The sequence below is a fragment of the Zophobas morio genome, unplaced genomic scaffold (assembly GCF_036711695.1).
Source record: "Zophobas morio isolate AGI-343-1 ecotype UQ-CSIRO unplaced genomic scaffold, CSIRO_AGI_Zmor_V1 ptg000005l, whole genome shotgun sequence".
NCBI classification, from domain to species: domain Eukaryota; kingdom Metazoa; phylum Arthropoda; class Insecta; order Coleoptera; family Tenebrionidae; genus Zophobas; species Zophobas morio.
In genome coordinates this window covers 10665036-10682814 of record NW_026972110.1, presented here as the reverse complement: position 1 = coordinate 10682814, position 17779 = coordinate 10665036, and the positions used below count along the sequence as shown (strand labels likewise).

At 32.6% G+C, this 17779-nt stretch overlaps 1 protein-coding gene across 8 annotated transcripts in view; it reads left to right on the top strand.

Moving 5' to 3' along the window:
• LOC135122702 (D-2-hydroxyglutarate dehydrogenase, mitochondrial-like) overlaps window positions 1-14205 on the top strand; it is a 265146-nt gene extending 250941 nt beyond the window's left edge. For all 8 annotated transcript variants that reach the window (XM_064047070.1, XM_064047067.1, XM_064047066.1 and 5 more), the window contains 3 exons: window positions 12993-13186; window positions 13236-13857; window positions 13908-14205. In XM_064047070.1, coding sequence (XP_063903140.1) covers window positions 12993-13186; window positions 13236-13857; window positions 13908-14158 — 1067 coding nt within the window. In that variant the 3' untranslated portion in view covers window positions 14159-14205. The remainder of the gene's footprint in view (window positions 1-12992; window positions 13187-13235; window positions 13858-13907) is intronic.
• Window positions 14206-17779: the final 3574 nt, after the last annotated feature.

Below are 17779 nucleotides of genomic sequence, written 5' to 3'. Positions count from 1 at the left end.
CGTTTAAGCTGTACGGATTCATTTATCGGAATTGTAAAAACTTTAAAAATGTTACTGCATTAAACACATTATATTTTTCTCTAATTGGGTCTAGGTTAGAGTATGGCGTCTTAATTTGGTATCCTATTTATAAGGTCATCAACTTGAATCCGTACAAAGAACCTATCTTAAGTTTTTGTCCTTCTTGACTGACGGGCAATATCCAGAAAAGGGATGTAATCATGAATTGTTGTTAAGAAAATTTCAATTTTTATCGTTAGCAAAGCGACGTAACATTATAGTAGTAAAGTTTTTGTATAAACTTTTAAATAATCAAGTTGACTGTGCGTGGCTTTTGGCCAATATTACTTTTTGTTTACCTAGATTAAATATGCGCCATGTTCTTACATTCTACTGCTGTACATCAAAGTCAAATGTTATGGCTAAATCTCCAATTCCAATTATGTGTAGGACGTTTAATCGAATTTGCCATTTATGTGACATAAATTCTGACACTTTGCAGTCGATTCTGTGCTGTGCTGTTAACTTAGAGTGCTGGAGTATCTGATTTGATTTTATCTATTGTTTTTTTTTTCTTTTTCTTTTTTTCAACAGTATTAATTAAGTTCAAACCGGCTGATAGACTAAGAATTATATTTAAGTTATTTTTCTTTGTATTCGCACGTATAGGTTCTTTTTTTCAGTTATTTTAATATATATAAATTTCCTGTTATTGGGTGTAAACCCGTTGGAAAAATAAAGTATTATTATTATTATTATAGAAGATGCGGTGCTGACACATTAAGATTTCCCAGAACTTGATGAGGTGATGATTTTCAAAAAAATTAAAATTTTGGAAATGGCTTTTTAACTTTCCCGCTTCACAGATTTTTTCCAGACATACCAGATTTTAAAACTCCTGGATTTTGCATAACTTCATAAATCACTTCCACTTAATTTAATTTTTTTGTCTCCGGTTTTGTGGCAATTAATTTTCTTTTAGATGTTTTTAACTTTTTCTGGGGAATATTTTTAATCTCGGTTATTTGTCCAAACTTATCGCCAAGTTCCTGCAATTTCAACTTTTTTCAATTTTAAAGATACTCGTAGAATTTGACATTATTTACGATATTATTTTTGGAACAAGTTAAAAGAATCTATAGGATCCTAGTGTTTATATTGCTGAACGAGAAGAATTTTTAAGGTTCTTCATGTTTTAAACGCTGGAAGAAGCTAAACAAAATCGATGTTTTATTCCTGGAAGGAACTGAAAGAGTCGAGGGAACAATGGGGTTTTATTTTGAAGGAATTTGAAAAAAATCTCGGGGATACTTGGTGTTTTATTTTTGAAAGAATTTTTAAAAATCTCGGGGTCCTTGGTGTTTTATTTTTGAAAGGAGTTGATAGAATCTTTAGGGTCCCTAGTGTGTTCATTGGTAGAAGAAGTGGCAAGAATCTCGAGGACTACTGGAGTTTTATTTTTGGAACAAATTGAAAAAAATTCGGAAACCTGTGGTGTTTTATTTTTCGACGAAATTGAAATATTACTGACTGCATATGGTGTTTTATTTTTGGACAAGGTTGAATGAATCTTAAAGGCTCCTGGTGTTTTTATTGCTGGAAAAATTTCGAAGAATTTTGGCCCCGATGTTTTATTTTTGGAAGGAGTTGATATAGAATTTTGAGGACTTCTAGTGTGTTTATTACTGGAAGAAGTTGAAAGAAGTTTCAAGGCCTTTTGTGTTTCAAACGCAAGAAGAACCTGAAAGAATTTCGAAGGCTCTTGATTATCTGCGGAAGGGACTGGAGTTCTAAACATTTTTGGAAGAATTAAAAAAAATCGCGGGAGTCCCTGGTGTTTTATTTTTGAAAGGAGTTGATAGAATCTTATGGGTACCTAGTGTATTTGTTGCTTTTATTGCATCGTAAATTCAAGTCGAAGCTAATTTAAAGCGATCCGAAAAAATTGGATTTTTTAAAAATAATTAATAAAATTATCTAACGACTAATTGATTAAACGTGCAACCGTTACTCGTACATTATTGGTTTTTGGTGATGTACCAGCTCACTCTACAAGTAATTTTCAAGGACGTATTTATCCGAAAGATTTATGAATTTAATTACAAACAAGAACACAAGGACTTATGGTAATTTTGTACCTCTTCTTCCAAATTCTAAATATATTGTTAGAAACTTAGGTATACATACAGATAATATTCATAGGTCTGTCATAGAACTTTTTTATATCTCCCGAAACTACCTTTTAAAAAAATTATATATCTTAGTGATGAGAAAATAATAACAAAACGGGACTTATCGGCGTGAAATGATGAATGTAGGGACTACATTTCCTGAAAATCTCAAACTTGTATTTTTTCCTCAACATAACGATTTCAGGGCGTAAAGCAGGCTATTTCTGAAAGTTTACATATTTCAAGCAATTTTTTCTCCAAGAAAATGATAGTCCAGGAATTTAAAACTTCCGTTACATTTTCTATTAATTGGATGCCTGAAAAAAATCAACTCTCTCAGATCAACACTGTTGGCACACGAGTTAGCTGAAAATGAAGAAATTATAACGAACTTTGAGTAGCCCACCACACATCGATGACTTGTTAAGATGCGGTACTTATATTTATCATTGAAATTCAAAATTTGGTTTTTCATATGGAACGCCCTGTATCTCATTTATAAGAGAAATCAACGTACTTGATATCCTTAAAAACGAATATGACGTGTTTAGAAAAACCAGATGTTACAAAGATTTGGGGGTAACATTTGATCCCAAATTGCCGTTTTCAGTCAGGTTCAAGAAACTCTAACATCTCATTATAAACGCGTTAGCTTCATAGCACCTAATTAAAAAAATTGGTCTAAAGAGTTTAGACAGTACTTCCCTCGCTGTCGGAAACTTGACGACTGCATGCCTATTGTGTTTTTTTTCTCATTACATTTTTGTAGTGGGAATTTAAAAAAAAATTGCGATGACGTCATCAACATTTTTGCAAGGACACGTATATCAGTTGGGATAGATGTAGTGTAATACTAAGAATAAAATTATTATATTCTCAAATTTTCGGGAAAATGAATTGGGTCGTTTTGAATATTGATTTGTAATAATCAATAAAATAACGAAACAATTTACTCACGTATACCTACGTATCAGAGGCAACTGAAAATCGTGTATGTATAAACATTCTTAATTTAAGATGACAGGCGTAACAGCATACGTGAGAGTCAAACAGAGAAACTGTAAACAAAACGACCATCGGTTTTATTGCTTCGACTTCCGCTTATTATATAAAACATTGGGTTTTATTTTAATTCTTGACGGTGAAATTCACAATTGGTTGATTATAAACATGTCTATTTCACATTCGCGGAACCAAGTGAGCGCATAAAACAAATGCAGGTCTGTAATGTTAAAGTCGATGTAAATAAGCGTGCTACCCTTATGTTTCAACCGAGTTTTTCCTTTAACAAATTTTGTGTCTACCAAATTGGGTTGGTTGGGGTGTAATACTAATAATAAGTGTTGCCTTTAATTTAATCAATAAAATAAATTGACTTCATTAATTTTTTTGAACCACCTCTTAAGAAAATCTAAAAAATATGAATGGAATGATAAATCACAAGTACAAACTCATCATATTTTTTGCATTTTAGATAGGATTTATTCAGCAAAATTTAAGGGTGACGTCATCAATTTTTTTAGGAGGGATGAACAAATACACTTTGAACAAAAGTTTACCATGCTTATAATAACTTTAAAATATTCCCAAGATTTCAAAGCATTCGGTTTTGTAATTCCTGATTAAATCGATAAAATAAATTCACGCCTTCATTAATTTTTTTGAGTCACCCTGCATATGCAAATTCAAAAATATGAATGGAATGATAAATCACAAGTACAGACTCATCATATTTTGTACATTTTAGATACGATTTATTCGGCAAACTTTTGAGCTGATTTCATCAGTTTTTTGTAGAAGATAACCAAATATATTTTGACTAAAAATTTATTATGCTCTTTATAACCTTAAAACATCTGCAAGATGTCAGAGCATTCCGTTTTGTAGTTCCTGATTAAATCAATAAAATATATTTACGCATTCATTAATTTTTCTGAGTCACTCTGTATATGCAAATCCAAAAAATATGAATGGAGTGATAAATGACAAGTACAGGCTCATCATATTTTGTACATTTTAGATATGATTTATTCCACAAACTTTTGAGCTGACGTCATCAAGTTTTTGGAGGGGATAAGCAAATATATTTTGACTAAACATTTATTATGCTCTTTATGACCTTAAAACATCTGCAAGATTTCAGAGCATTCGGTTTTGTAGTTCCTGATTAAATCAATAAAATATATTTACGCATTCATTAATTTTTTTGAGTCACCCTGTATATGCAAATATAAAAAATATGAATGGAGTGATAGATCACAAGTACAGACTCATCATATTTTGTACATTTTAGATATGATTTATTCCACAAACTTTTGAGCTGACGTCATCAAGTTTTTGGAGGAGATAAGCAAATATTTTTTGACTAAAGATTTATGATGCTCTTTATAGCCTTAAAACATCTGCAACATTTCAAAGCATTCTGGTTAGCAGATTAAAAATTAAATTTCAAAATGTTGTTTTATAATTTTGATTTTTTTTCCAAAAATCTGGACGTTTCGGGTGAAAAGTCGATTCAGAGTTGTAAACTACATGTGTATGACTATGTTATTTTATACAATTGAAAACCCATTTACTATGTACAATTTTGAAGTGACGTCATCGCATTAGTGGTGGGGATGATTAGACAAATTTTGGTTATCGTTTTACCATCTACATGATATTCTTAATATAAGTACAAAATTTCACAACAATCGGTCGAGTACTTTCGGAGATTATCTGTCTAATAAAATCCGGGACAACAGACGGACAGACGGACAGACGGACGGACAGACGGACAGACAGACGGAAATGGGAGACCTATTTCTTCGTCTTCTAGGGGTCATGAAAGATCGAGAAAACGTAAAAGTAGAGAGTCGGCCGACGGACTCGATTACAATACTTCCTTTGCTTACGCTCGGGAAGTAAAAATTAACAATGTCGCCACCAATAGCAGTATTAAAATATTATACAGGGCTATGATAAAATAACGCACAAACTTCATAAAAAGAGCATTTGTTTTTGAAAAAAAAAAAAAAACATGTCAAGCCTTTTGTAATGAGACGCTGTAATTTTGATCGGATTATTTGATAAAGCTTATTTTTATACATATGAAAATGTAGCTTGATGTAGGGGTCGCATAACCAAAAAAAATTGGTCTAAAGAGTTTAGACAGTACTTCCCTCGCTGTCGGAAACTTGACGACTGCATGCCTATTGTGTTTTTTTCTCATTACATTTTTGTAGTGGGAATTTAAAAAAAATTGCGATGACGTCATCAACATTTTTGCAAGGACACGTATATCAGTTGGGATAGATGTAGTGTAATACAAAGAATAAAATTATTATATTCTCAAATTTTCGGGAAAATGAATTGGGTCGTTTTGAATATTGATTTGTAATAATCAATAAAATAACGAAACAATTTACTCACGTATACGTATCAGAGGCAACTGAAAATCGTGTATGTATAAACATTCTTAATTTAAGATGACAGGCGTAACAGCATACGTGAGAGTCAAACAGAGAAACTGTCAACAAAACGACCATCGGTTTTATTGCTTCGACTTCCGCTTATTATATAAAACATTGGGTTTTATTTTAATTCTTGACGGTGAAATTCACAATTGGTTGATTATAAACATGTCTATTTCACATTCGCGGAACCAAGTGAGCGCATAAAACAAATGCAGGTCTGTAATGTTAAAGTCGATGTAAATAAGCGTGCTACCCTTATGTTTCAACCGAGTTTTTCCTTTAACAAATTTTGTGTCTACCAAATTGGGTTGGTTGGGGTGTAATACTGATAATAAGTTTTGCCTTTAATTTAATCAATAAAATAAATTGACTTCATTAGTTTTTTTGAACCACCTCTTAAGAAAATCTAAAAAATATGAATGGAATGATAAATCACAAGTACAAACTCATCATATTTTTTACATTTTAGATAGGATTTATTCAGCAAAATTTAAGGGTGACGTCATCATTTTTTTTAGGAGGGATGAACAAATACATTTTGAACAAAAGTTTACCATGCTTATAATAACTTTAAAATATTCCCAAGATTTCAAAGCATTCGGTTTTGTAATTCCTGATTAAATCGATAAAATAAATTCACGCCTTCATTAATTTTTTTGAGTCACCCTGCATATGCAAATCCAAAAGTATGAATGGAATGATAAATCACAAGTACAGACTCATCATATTTTGTACATTTTAGATACGATTTATTCGGCAAACTTTTGAGCTGACGTCATCAGTTTTTTGTAGAAGATAACCAAATATATTTTGACTAAAAATTTATTATGCTCTTTATAACCTTAAAACATCTGCAAGATTTCAAAGCATTCGGTTTTGTAGTTCCTGATTAAATCAATAAAATAAATTTACGCATTCATTAATTTTTTTGAGTCACCCTGTATATGCAAATCGAAAAAATTTGAATGGAATGATAAATCACAAGAAGAGACTCACCATATTTTGTACATTTTAGATAGGATTTATTCAGCAAAATTTTGTGGTGACGTCATAAATTTTTTAGGGGGGACGACCAAATACGTTTTGATCAAAAATTTACCATGCTTATGATAATTTTAAAATATCTTCAAGATTTCGAAGCATTCGGTTTTGTAGTTCCTGAGTAAATCAGTAAAATAAATTTACGCTTTCATTTATTTTCTTGAATCACCCTGTATATGCAAATCCAAAAAATATGAATGGAGTGATAGATCACAAGTACAGACTGATCATATTTTGTACATTTTAGATATGATTTATTCGGCAAATTTTCGAGCTGACGTCATCAAGTTTTTGGAGGGGATAAGCAAATATATTTTGACTAAACATTTATTATGCTCTTTATAACCTTAAAACATGTGCAAGATGTCAGAGCATTCCGTTTTGTAGTTCCTGAGTAAATCAATAAAATATATTTACGCATTCATTAATTTTTTTGAGTCACTCTGTATATGCAAATCCAAAAAATATGAATGGAGTGATAAATGACAAGTACAGGCTCATCATATTTTGTACATTTTAGACATGATTTATTCGGCAAACTTTCGAGCTGACGTCATCAAGTTTTTGGAGGGGATAAGCAAATATATTTTGACTAAACATTTATTATGCTATTTATGACCTTAAAACATCTGCAAGATTTCAGAGCATTCGGTTTTGTAGTTCCTGATTATAAATCAATAAAATAAATTTACGCATTCATTAATTTTTTTGAGTCACTCTGTATATGCAAATCCAAAAAATATGAATGGAGTGATAAATGACAAGTACAGGCTCATCATATTTTGTACATTTTAGATATGATTTATTCGGCAAACTTTCGAGCTGACGTCATCAAGTTTTTGGAGGGGATAAGCAAATATATTTTGACTAAACATTTATTATGCTATTTATGACCCTAAAACATCTGCAAGATTTCAGAGCATTCGGTTTTGTAGTTCCTGATTAAATCAATAAAATATATTTACGCATTCATTAATTTTTTTGAGTCACCCTGTATATGCAAATCCAAAAAATATGAATGGAGTGATAGATCACAAGTACAGACTCATCATATTTTGTACATTTTAGATATGATTTATTCCACAAACTTTTGAGCTGACGTCATCAAGTTTTTGGAGGGGATAAGCAAATATTTTTTGACTAAAGATTTATGATGCTCTTTATAGCCTTAAAACATCTGCAACATTTCAAAGCATTCTGGTTAGCAGATTAAAAATTAAATTTCAAAATGTTGTTTTATAATTTTGATTTTTTTTCCAAAAATCTGGACGTTTCGGGTGAAAAGTCGATTCAGAGTTGTAAACTACATGTGTAGGACTATGTTATTTTATACAATTGAAAACCCATTTACTATGTACAATTTTGAAGTGACGTCATCGCATTAGTGGTGGGGATGATTAGACAAATTTTGGTTAGCGTTTTACCATCTACATGATATTCTTAATATAAGTACAAAATTTCACAACAATCGGTCGAGTACTTTCGGAGATTATCTGTCTAATAAAAATCCGGGACAACAGACGGACAGACGGACGGACAGACGGACGGACAGACGGACGGACAGACGGACGGACAGACGGACGGACAGACGGACGGACAGACGGACGGACAGACGGACGGACAGACAGACGGAAATGGGAGACCTATTTCTTCGTCTTCTAGGGGTCATGAAAGATCGAGAAAACGTAAAAGTAGAGAGTCGGCCGACGGACTCGATTACAATACTTCCTTTGCTTACGCTCGGGAAGTAAAAAAATGGAGAAAATTAATAATAAACGAAATAAATATTATATGAACATGAAATAAAACAAAATCCAAATAACTACAAATTAAAACAAAAATCTGTCCAAAATTATCACTTTAAATAAAGACTTATAGAAATCCTAATGATGTAGTATGGCGATAAGCTTCGACGCCACGAAGAAGTGTGTGCTTTGTTCAACGAAGTACATTTTGAACGACCTCCAATCGCTAGAAGCACAGTTAGTAGAATTGTTGCAAAATTTAATCAAACAGCAAACGTAAGAGATGTTCCAAGATGTGGAAGATCACAAATAAACGATAACACCAAGTTGAATCTCTTGTTATCATTGGAAGACAATCCCCATGTAACAACGACGGAAATGGCTTTACAAGAAAATGTTAGCCAGTCGTTTGTGGTAAAGTTTTTTTAAAAAAAGAAACTGTATTCATATTAAGTTCAACTCATCCATGAACTATCAGAAGATGATCCTGACAGACGATGGAATTTTGTGAACGCTTCATGAGACACTTTGACGACAATCCCATTTTTTTAAATAGTGTCGTATTTCTGGATGAAGCAACATTTTACTCAAATGGTACCGTAAATCGATGCAATTGTTATTACTGGGCTCGAGAACAACCTCATTGGGTTCAACTGGCACACACCCAACGTCCCCAAAAAATTAATGATTGGATGGGAATAATAAACACAATATTCATTGGCCCCTACTTTTTTCACGGAAATTTAACAGCAAATACATATTTAGATCATCTTAGAACCGCAGTGTTTCCGGATCTAATTGCTACGTTTCCTGATCCAGATAATCCACAAAATTTAGATCGCAGGATTTGGTTCCAACAGGATGGGGCACCACCACATTAGGTATGGCGTAAATGTAAGTGTTTTTTGGAAAATCAATTTGATGGAAGGTGAATTCGAAGGCGTGGACCAATAGAATGGCCACCTAGGTCTTCAGATCTGACACGCCTTGATTTTTTGTATGGGGACATTTAAAAAGTCGTGTTTGCATGAACAGATTCGATAATTTAATAATTCGCCATCAAATGATTCGTATAAGTCTTCAGAGTATTGAAAATTCCGTGAATCAGGTCCACCATCGTATGGGTTTGTGTCAGATAGTAAATGGGAAACAGTTTGAACAATTTCTAATGCACAAATTTTTACTCCAACGTTTTGTTCCGTTTAATATTTATCATTAAAATCATGTTTATTTTGTTTGATATTAATTTTCTCATTTTTTACTTCCCGAGCGTAAGCAAAGGAAGTATTGTAATCGAGTCCGTCGGCCGACTCTCTACTTTTACGTTTTCTCGATCTTTCATGACCCCTAGAAGACGAAGAAATAGGTCTCCCATTTCCGTCTGTCTGTCCGTCTGTCCGTCTGTCTGTCCGTCTGTCCGTCTGTCCGTCCGTCTGTCTGTCCATCTGCCGTCCCGGATTTTTATTAGACAGATAATCTCCGAAAGTACTCGACCGATTGTTGTGAAATTTTGTACTTATATTAAGAATATCATGTAGATGGTAAAACGCTAACCAAAATTTGTCTAATCATCCCCACCACTAATGCGATGACGTCACTTCAAAATTGTACATAGTAAATGGGTTTTCAATTGTATAAAATAACATAGTCCTACACATGTAGTTTACAACTCTGAATCGACTTTTCACCCGAAACGTCCAGATTTTTGAAAAAAAAATCAAAATTATAAAACAACATTTTGAAATTTAATTTTTAATCTGCTAACCAGAATGCTTTAAAATGTTGCAGATGTTTTAAGGCTATAAAGAGCATCATAAATCTTTAGTCAAAAAATATTTGCTTATCCCCTCCAAAAACTTGATGACGTCAGCTCAAAAGTTTGTGGAATAAATCATATCTAAAATGTACAAAATATGATGAGTCTGTACTTGTGATCTATCACTCCATTCATATTTTTTGGATTTGCATATACAGGGTGACTCAAAAAAATTAATGAATGCGTAAATATATTTTATTGATTTAATCAGGAACTACAAAACCGAATGCTCTGAGATCTTGCAGATGTTTTAAAGTTATAAAGAGCATAATAAATGTTTAGTCAAAATATATTTGCTTATCCCCTCCAAAAACTTGATGACGTCAGCTCGAAAATTTGCCGAATAAATCATATCTAAAATGTACAAAATATGATCAGTCTGTACTTGTGATCTATCACTCCATTCATATTTTTTGGATTTGCATATACAGGGTGATTCAAGAAAATAAATGAAAGCGTAAATTTATTTTACTGATTTACTCAGGAACTACAAAACCGAATGCTTCGAAATCTTGAAGATATTTTAAAATTATCATAAGCATGGTAAATTTTTGATCAAAATGTGTTTGGTCGTCCCCCCTAAAAAATTTATGACGTCACCACAAAATTTTGCTGAATAAATCCTATCTAAAATGTACAAAATATGGTGAGTCTCTTCTTGTGATTTATCATTCCATTCAATTTTTTTCGATTTGCATATACAGGGTGACTCAAAAAAATTTATGAATGCGTAAATTTATTTTATTGATTTAATCAGGAACTACAAAACCGAATGCTTTGAAATCTTGCAGATGTTTTAAGGTTATAAAGAGCATAATAAATTTTTAGTCAAAATATATTTGGTTATCTTCTACAAAAAACTGATGACGTCAGCTCAAAAGTTTGCCGAATAAATCGTATCTAAAATGTACAAAATATGATGAGTCTGTACTTGTGATTTATCATTCCATTCATATTTTTGGATTTGCATATGCAGGGTGACTCAAAAAAATTAATGAAGGCGTGAATTTATTTTATCGATTTAATCAGGAATTACAAAACCGAATGCTTTGAAATCTTGGGAATATTTTAAAGTTATTATAAGCATGGTAAACTTTTGTTCAAAATGTATTTGTTCATCCCTCCTAAAAAAATTGATGACGTCACCCTTAAATTTTGCTGAATAAATCCTATCTAAAATGCAAAAAATATGATGAGTTTGTACTTGTGATTTATCATTCCATTCATATTTTTTAGATTTTCTTAAGAGGTGGTTCAAAAAAATTAATGAAGTCAATTTATTTTATTGATTAAATTAAAGGCAACACTCATTATTAGTATTACACCCCAACCAACCCAATTTGGTAGACACAAAATTTGTTAAAGGAAAAACTCGGTTGAAACATAAGGGTAGCACGCTTATTTACATCGACTTTAACATTACAGACCTGCATTTGTTTTATGCGTTCACTTGGTTCCGCGAATGTGGAATAGACATGTTTATAATCAACCAATTGTGAATTTCACCGTCAAGAATTAAAATAAAACCCAATGTTTTATATAATAAGCGGAAGTCGAAGCAATAAAACCGATGGTCGTTTTGTTTACAGTTTCTCTGTTTGACTCTCACGTATGCTGTTACGCTTGTCATCTGAAATTAAGAATGTTTATACATAAACGATTTTCAGTTGCCTTTCATATTACCAGACAGCGGATTTTTGTCGGGCTACGTCACGTTTAATCGGTACTAATTCCATAAATATAATTAACGATTTATTAATCAAACGACTAAGTAAATGAGAACGGGAATTAACAGCAGAGTGCAACGAAACAGCGTTATTCTAATCTCAAATAAACGAAGTGCAGTCCGCAACCGCAATGAATTCGCATCCCGCACGAGCCGTACCGAGTTTGGCCTTGCCTAGCCCGACAGAAATCCGCTCTCTAGATATTACACACCGGCGCCGTATACCTGAGTAAATTGTTTCGTTATTTTATTGATTATAAGAAATCAATATTCAAAACGACCCAATTCATTTTCCCGAAAATTTGGGAATACAATAATTTTATTCTTAGTATTACACTACATCTATCCCAACTGATATACGTGTCCTTGCAAAAATGTTGATGACGTCATCACATTTTTTTTTTAAATTCCCACTACAAAAATGTAATGAGAAAAAAAAACACAATAGGCATGCAGTCGTCAAGTTTCCGACAGCGAGGGAAGTACTGTCTAAACTCTTTAGACCAATTTTTTTGTTATGCAACCCCTACATCAAATTACATTTTCGTATGCAGACAAATAAGTCTTATCAAATAATGCAATCAAAATTATAGCGTCATAACTTTTACAAATTTCCCGTACAATTTTTTTGGCATGCCAAAATATGGAGAGTAAAATGAAAAACTTGACATTGCTTTTTTTTAAAAAACAAATGCTGAGCTTTTTATGAATTTTGTGCATTACTTTATCATAGCCCTGTATTTTGCTTTTGTATGCAGTAAAATGGGATACATGGTCTCTTTATTACAATAATAATTATAGGTCCCAGTTGGAGAGAGTGCAGAGGCGATTTTTAAAATTTGTTATATTCTGTTTACCGAACGGATGGAGTTGTAAAAGTGCGTGATCTTTGTCTTGTGTCTTTTTGCACTTTCATCGAAATGTAATTCTGTGATACCCTTGACACTTGTTGTACAGAATGTACCACAAAAAAATTAATAAACAATTTTTGACTCACAAAACCTTCCATTCGTTTCTATGTCATATTTCATTTTATAGGCATTCTCGTGTGCGAGGGTGGCTGTGTGTTGGAATATTTAGACGAACAATTAGCTAACCATGGATTAATGATGCCCCTGGATCTCGGAGCGAAGGGTTCGTGTCAGATAGGCGGAAACGTTTCCACCAACGCTGGGGGCCTTAGGCTACTTAGATATGGTAATTTACAGGGGAATGTGTTGGGAATCGAAGCGGTAAACAGCAATCTCGATTACTATTCAATTTCACGATCCTATATTTTAGGTGAAAGCTAATGGGGAGATTCTCGATTGCCTCAGCGCGCTCAAAAAAGACAACACAGGCTTTCATCTCAAACACCTTTTCATTGGATCTGAAGGGGCTTTAGGTGTAGTGACTAAGGTTGCGATCCAGTGCCCCGCAAAGCCACAGGCGGTTAATTTAGCGTTTCTGGGAGTGAAATCGTTTGATAATATTCTGACAACGTTTAGAAGAGCGAAGCGAGAATTGGGGGAAATATTGTCGTCGTTTGAAATGATTGATGAGCAGTCAATTGGTGCCGTTATGGGGCATTTGAAAGTGAAATCGCCAATTGACAACCACCCTTTCTATGTTTTATTTGAGACTCAAGGCAGCGACGACGCTCACGATCAAGAAAAAATTCATCGTTTCTTGGAGAACATCATGGGAGATGGCACAGTGCTTGACGGGACGGTTACTAATGAACCGAGTAAAATGAGAGCCATCTGGGACCTTCGTGAAAGAATCGCTGAGGCTTTCCTACACGATGGTTATGTTTTTAAGTATGACATTACTTTACCTCTCGAAAAATTTTATTCTATTGTTGACGTGATGCGGGAGAGACTGGGGTCGGACGTTCTTAGGTGCTGCGGTTATGGACACATAGGTAAATTAAATGACGCTTTGAAGTAAGTTTATGATTTTTGTTGTTTTCAGGAGATGGAAATATCCACTTTACTGTTACCACGAAGGAATTTTCAAAAGATATCCTTAAGCGTATCGAACCGTTTGTGTATGAATTCACGTCGGAGTTGAAAGGAAGTATTAGTGCAGAACATGGAATAGGTTTCAGGAAGCCCCAATATATTCATTATTCAAAAAGCGATGCAGCTATACACCTTATGAAGGAGCTTAAAAAATTGATGGATCCTAAAGGAATTTTGAATCCTTACAAAGTTTTGCCTTAAATGTCACGAATTAATGTAAATATTAAAAATATTTTGAGTTACCTCTATCACTTTTTTAAAATTATATCAATATAACCTTCTAAAGATACATTCCGGATACTGAAGGATAGGTCACCAAGAGAACATTGTTTTTATAACTGCCAGGGTTTGTATAGACTCTCATCGGCAGTGAGTGAATAGAACACGACTTGCCTGTTTAATCATATTAAATCCTGTTTAATGACATTTAAAATCAACAGTCGCTTTCGAATTATCACAGTCAATCAAACATTATCGTAGAACTGCGGCGACTGTAAATTGCGGCGGACGAAGAATATATTTTAATCCCTTCATGTAAACTGTGACGTATCTTTCGCAGGACTCGAGAAAAGTCTATGTAAAGTGTAAACTGCGGCGGGATGCAGTTACCCAATTACTGGACTCGATGCGTTAAATACCATTGTGTTTAAAGATTTACACAAGATTCGTATTAATAATATTGGGTTAATAAGAGATGTTGGGCTTGCTGCAAATATAAATGTTTTTAATTTGGTAAATATCTCTATTTTTCAGAAGAAGCATCATACATTCGAAAAATTTAACATTTGGTCTTGATCGTGATTGTCAAAAAATGGAACCGCATTTACGTTGTGTCTGTTTTTTTTTATTTGGCGGAATGAGTTTAAAAATGCAGAATGGTGAATACCAGGACCGTTAAGGCGCCTTTAAATCAAAATACAACGAAAAACTGTTGAAATAAGCTACAAGGAACTTATTTTCCAGTTACAAAACCCTTCCAACTTTCAAAAATTAAATCAAATGTCACAATTCGCTGCAAATATTCGAGTATTATGAATTTAAACACAGGAAAAAAAGAGAAATCTTAAGGAATATGCAAGTTATTAAATGCAAATTATCAGAGTCAAGAAATCAACAAATGTGCCACAGAGGACGTTATAATGAGAAGAAAACCTGCAGCATATTGTGCGCTCTACCATGTCTTTGCAAAACAGCCAACTTAAAATTAACCAAACTACGTGTTTGACGTGAACACAGGTCTCCTCATGGAGTTTAACATCTGTTTGGACAAATATAAAAAATCGTCGGCTTTGACTCCAAATCGTGTATTCCGCTTTCATCACGAAACCTTGGGCTTTTAAATTCAATAAAATTCAAATCCTATATTTTTCTAACTTAAACGATAACTGAATGAATACCAAAATTACCACCAAGGAAGCAGCAAGCAACACTTGATTACACCACACACTATCAAGAATTTCAAGCTACAAAAAATGTGCGTTATAATTACGCAAAACTAATGTTAAAGTTAATGATTAAATCAAAATTAGTTCATCAAGGTTACATCATTGAGTCAACAAATTCACATACACATGAAATAAACCCAACAAAGCACATATTAAATACATACGGTTAAAACCAAAATAATAATTTGAGAATAAATGTTCAAATTCAAGCTGTGAAATACCCTTGTTATTTCAAATCCGCGATGATCGTAATTTAACTAACGCGAAATTTAAATTTTAAATTCAGGACACTACGTTTTCTTTACAAATTGACAAATCCAAGGTATTAGTGTAAAATGTCAAACTTAATGGCCTCGTTACGCAAATAAGCACTAGTTTTTAAGCCCTGCCGTAAATCGATGGGTGTTATAATTTTGAAGAGATAGATCCTAAACAGATGAAGCGATTTCAGTGCGGTTTTTATTTGATAGCTGGTTAACTGGGATGGTTCTTAGCTATGTTTGATGAAAATCACGTAACAATTGCAAGATCATCCGCTCATCACACAATAAATTGGTGTAGAAATCAGCTCAGTGCTCGCGAGGTGAGGAGAGTGCGTCGACCGTCACAGCGAATCCTAACCAATTTCAGATTTTTAATGGCTCATTTTTTTTTGTGTTAGAGTTTTTTAAACATTAATACTTGTTTAATAGACCGATGAACTTCGAAACTACTGGACTGAAAGTTCTAAAATTTTAGGTGTACGGGGTGTACCTACCTATTTTAAGAATTTTTCTGGTCGTTCGCAACAAAAATTTGAGGACGTCATCTCATTCATTTTTTATATTAAAAAATAATGTGCAATTAAATTTTACAATCTGAAATTTTGAAATCTATCCATATTTTTAATATTACATATTAGGCTTATCGCAAAAAAGTAAAATTTGTTAAAGCAAATTTTATAGTTTTTCTCATTAGAATCCATGAAAGATTTTTTTTTTTTAATTCTAGTAAGACACTTACAATGATTTAGTGCTTACAGAACATTGATTAAAATTTAATTTTTCATCCCCTCTAGAAAGTTAATAACGTCATGGTAAAAATGTTTTAAATCAATATTGCTAAAAAGTGTTCCACTACGAGTCGCAAGATTGTTAATATATTTTAATTCTTTAGAATTACTTATACAGGATGATTCAGAAATGGCGCACTAATTCAATGACACGTTGTTAGGTTCAAAGCTTAATTTTTCTCTTAAATATAAATTTTAATTCAATAGGTACTTCGTGGGGGGTACACGGAATTGATCGGACTTTCATTATTCAAAATAATTTTAGAAGTAGCATGTCTTGTATCAATAGTTTTCTTCATTTTGTAATATACAAACAACATAAACATTGTTCAAAATGAATCTCATAACAGTGGCTAATTTTTCACTTTTTTTAATATCTCTAAATCGATATTTTGTTTTTGTAAGTAAGTAAGTCAGTAAGTCAAATTGACTAAGGAATTTTGTAATAATTCAGTCTGTATAGGGTGTATAAAAAACTACACTGACTAGCAAAAAACCGGCACCCTCAAGTATTTCGCAAAACCACTTTTAAATTATTGATTTAGTGATTGCTATTTTATTAAATAACCATTTACTACTGACATAGTTTGTATATACATAAAAAAGAGACAAATAAGTAAATACAGAATTAAATTTAATTTAAGAAAGTAACATAAACTGTATAATATTTTAGGTTGGCGTTTTTTTTTTTGACGGTCAGTGTATAAATGCATTTATTTTGTTGATTGAATTACATATTTTAATTTTGTAACAATTGTGAGAACAAATACAATTTTTTGGTTTAACGTACAAGCTTGAAGAAAGAAAGTTTACAACTTATTGAAGAAATTGGGTTGCGAAAATTTTCCACGCGTTTCACCAACCCCGTTGGTATTAGGTACCTCGTAGTTAATAGTTTTTGTAATTTTGTATTTTCTTTGACTCTGATTAAGCGATTACTGCAAAAACTACTCAATTATTTGTAGTTTACTCACAATGAGGATAGAAAATCTTTAGATCTGATGTTTACTGCTCTGCAAAAAGCCCATCTTTGCATCCGTCATTGCTTAGTTACGTACCCTTGTTAAATTTATCTCGACATAAAGATAACGGATTAAATAATAATTCAATGTTGATTCGCATTAAGCTTTCACTGAAGTTTGTTTTAATCTTAAAAATTAACCTATTTATGATTACAGTTCAGCTACTTTAAGGTGAAAAATCATTATTTTGCAACAAAGTTAACATGATTATTTTTAAAATCACTGTTTGTTACACATACATGTTATTGTACAAGAGTTTTTGAACTGCAAGGTAATTTTCCACGATTTTTTTAAACCAGGCCAG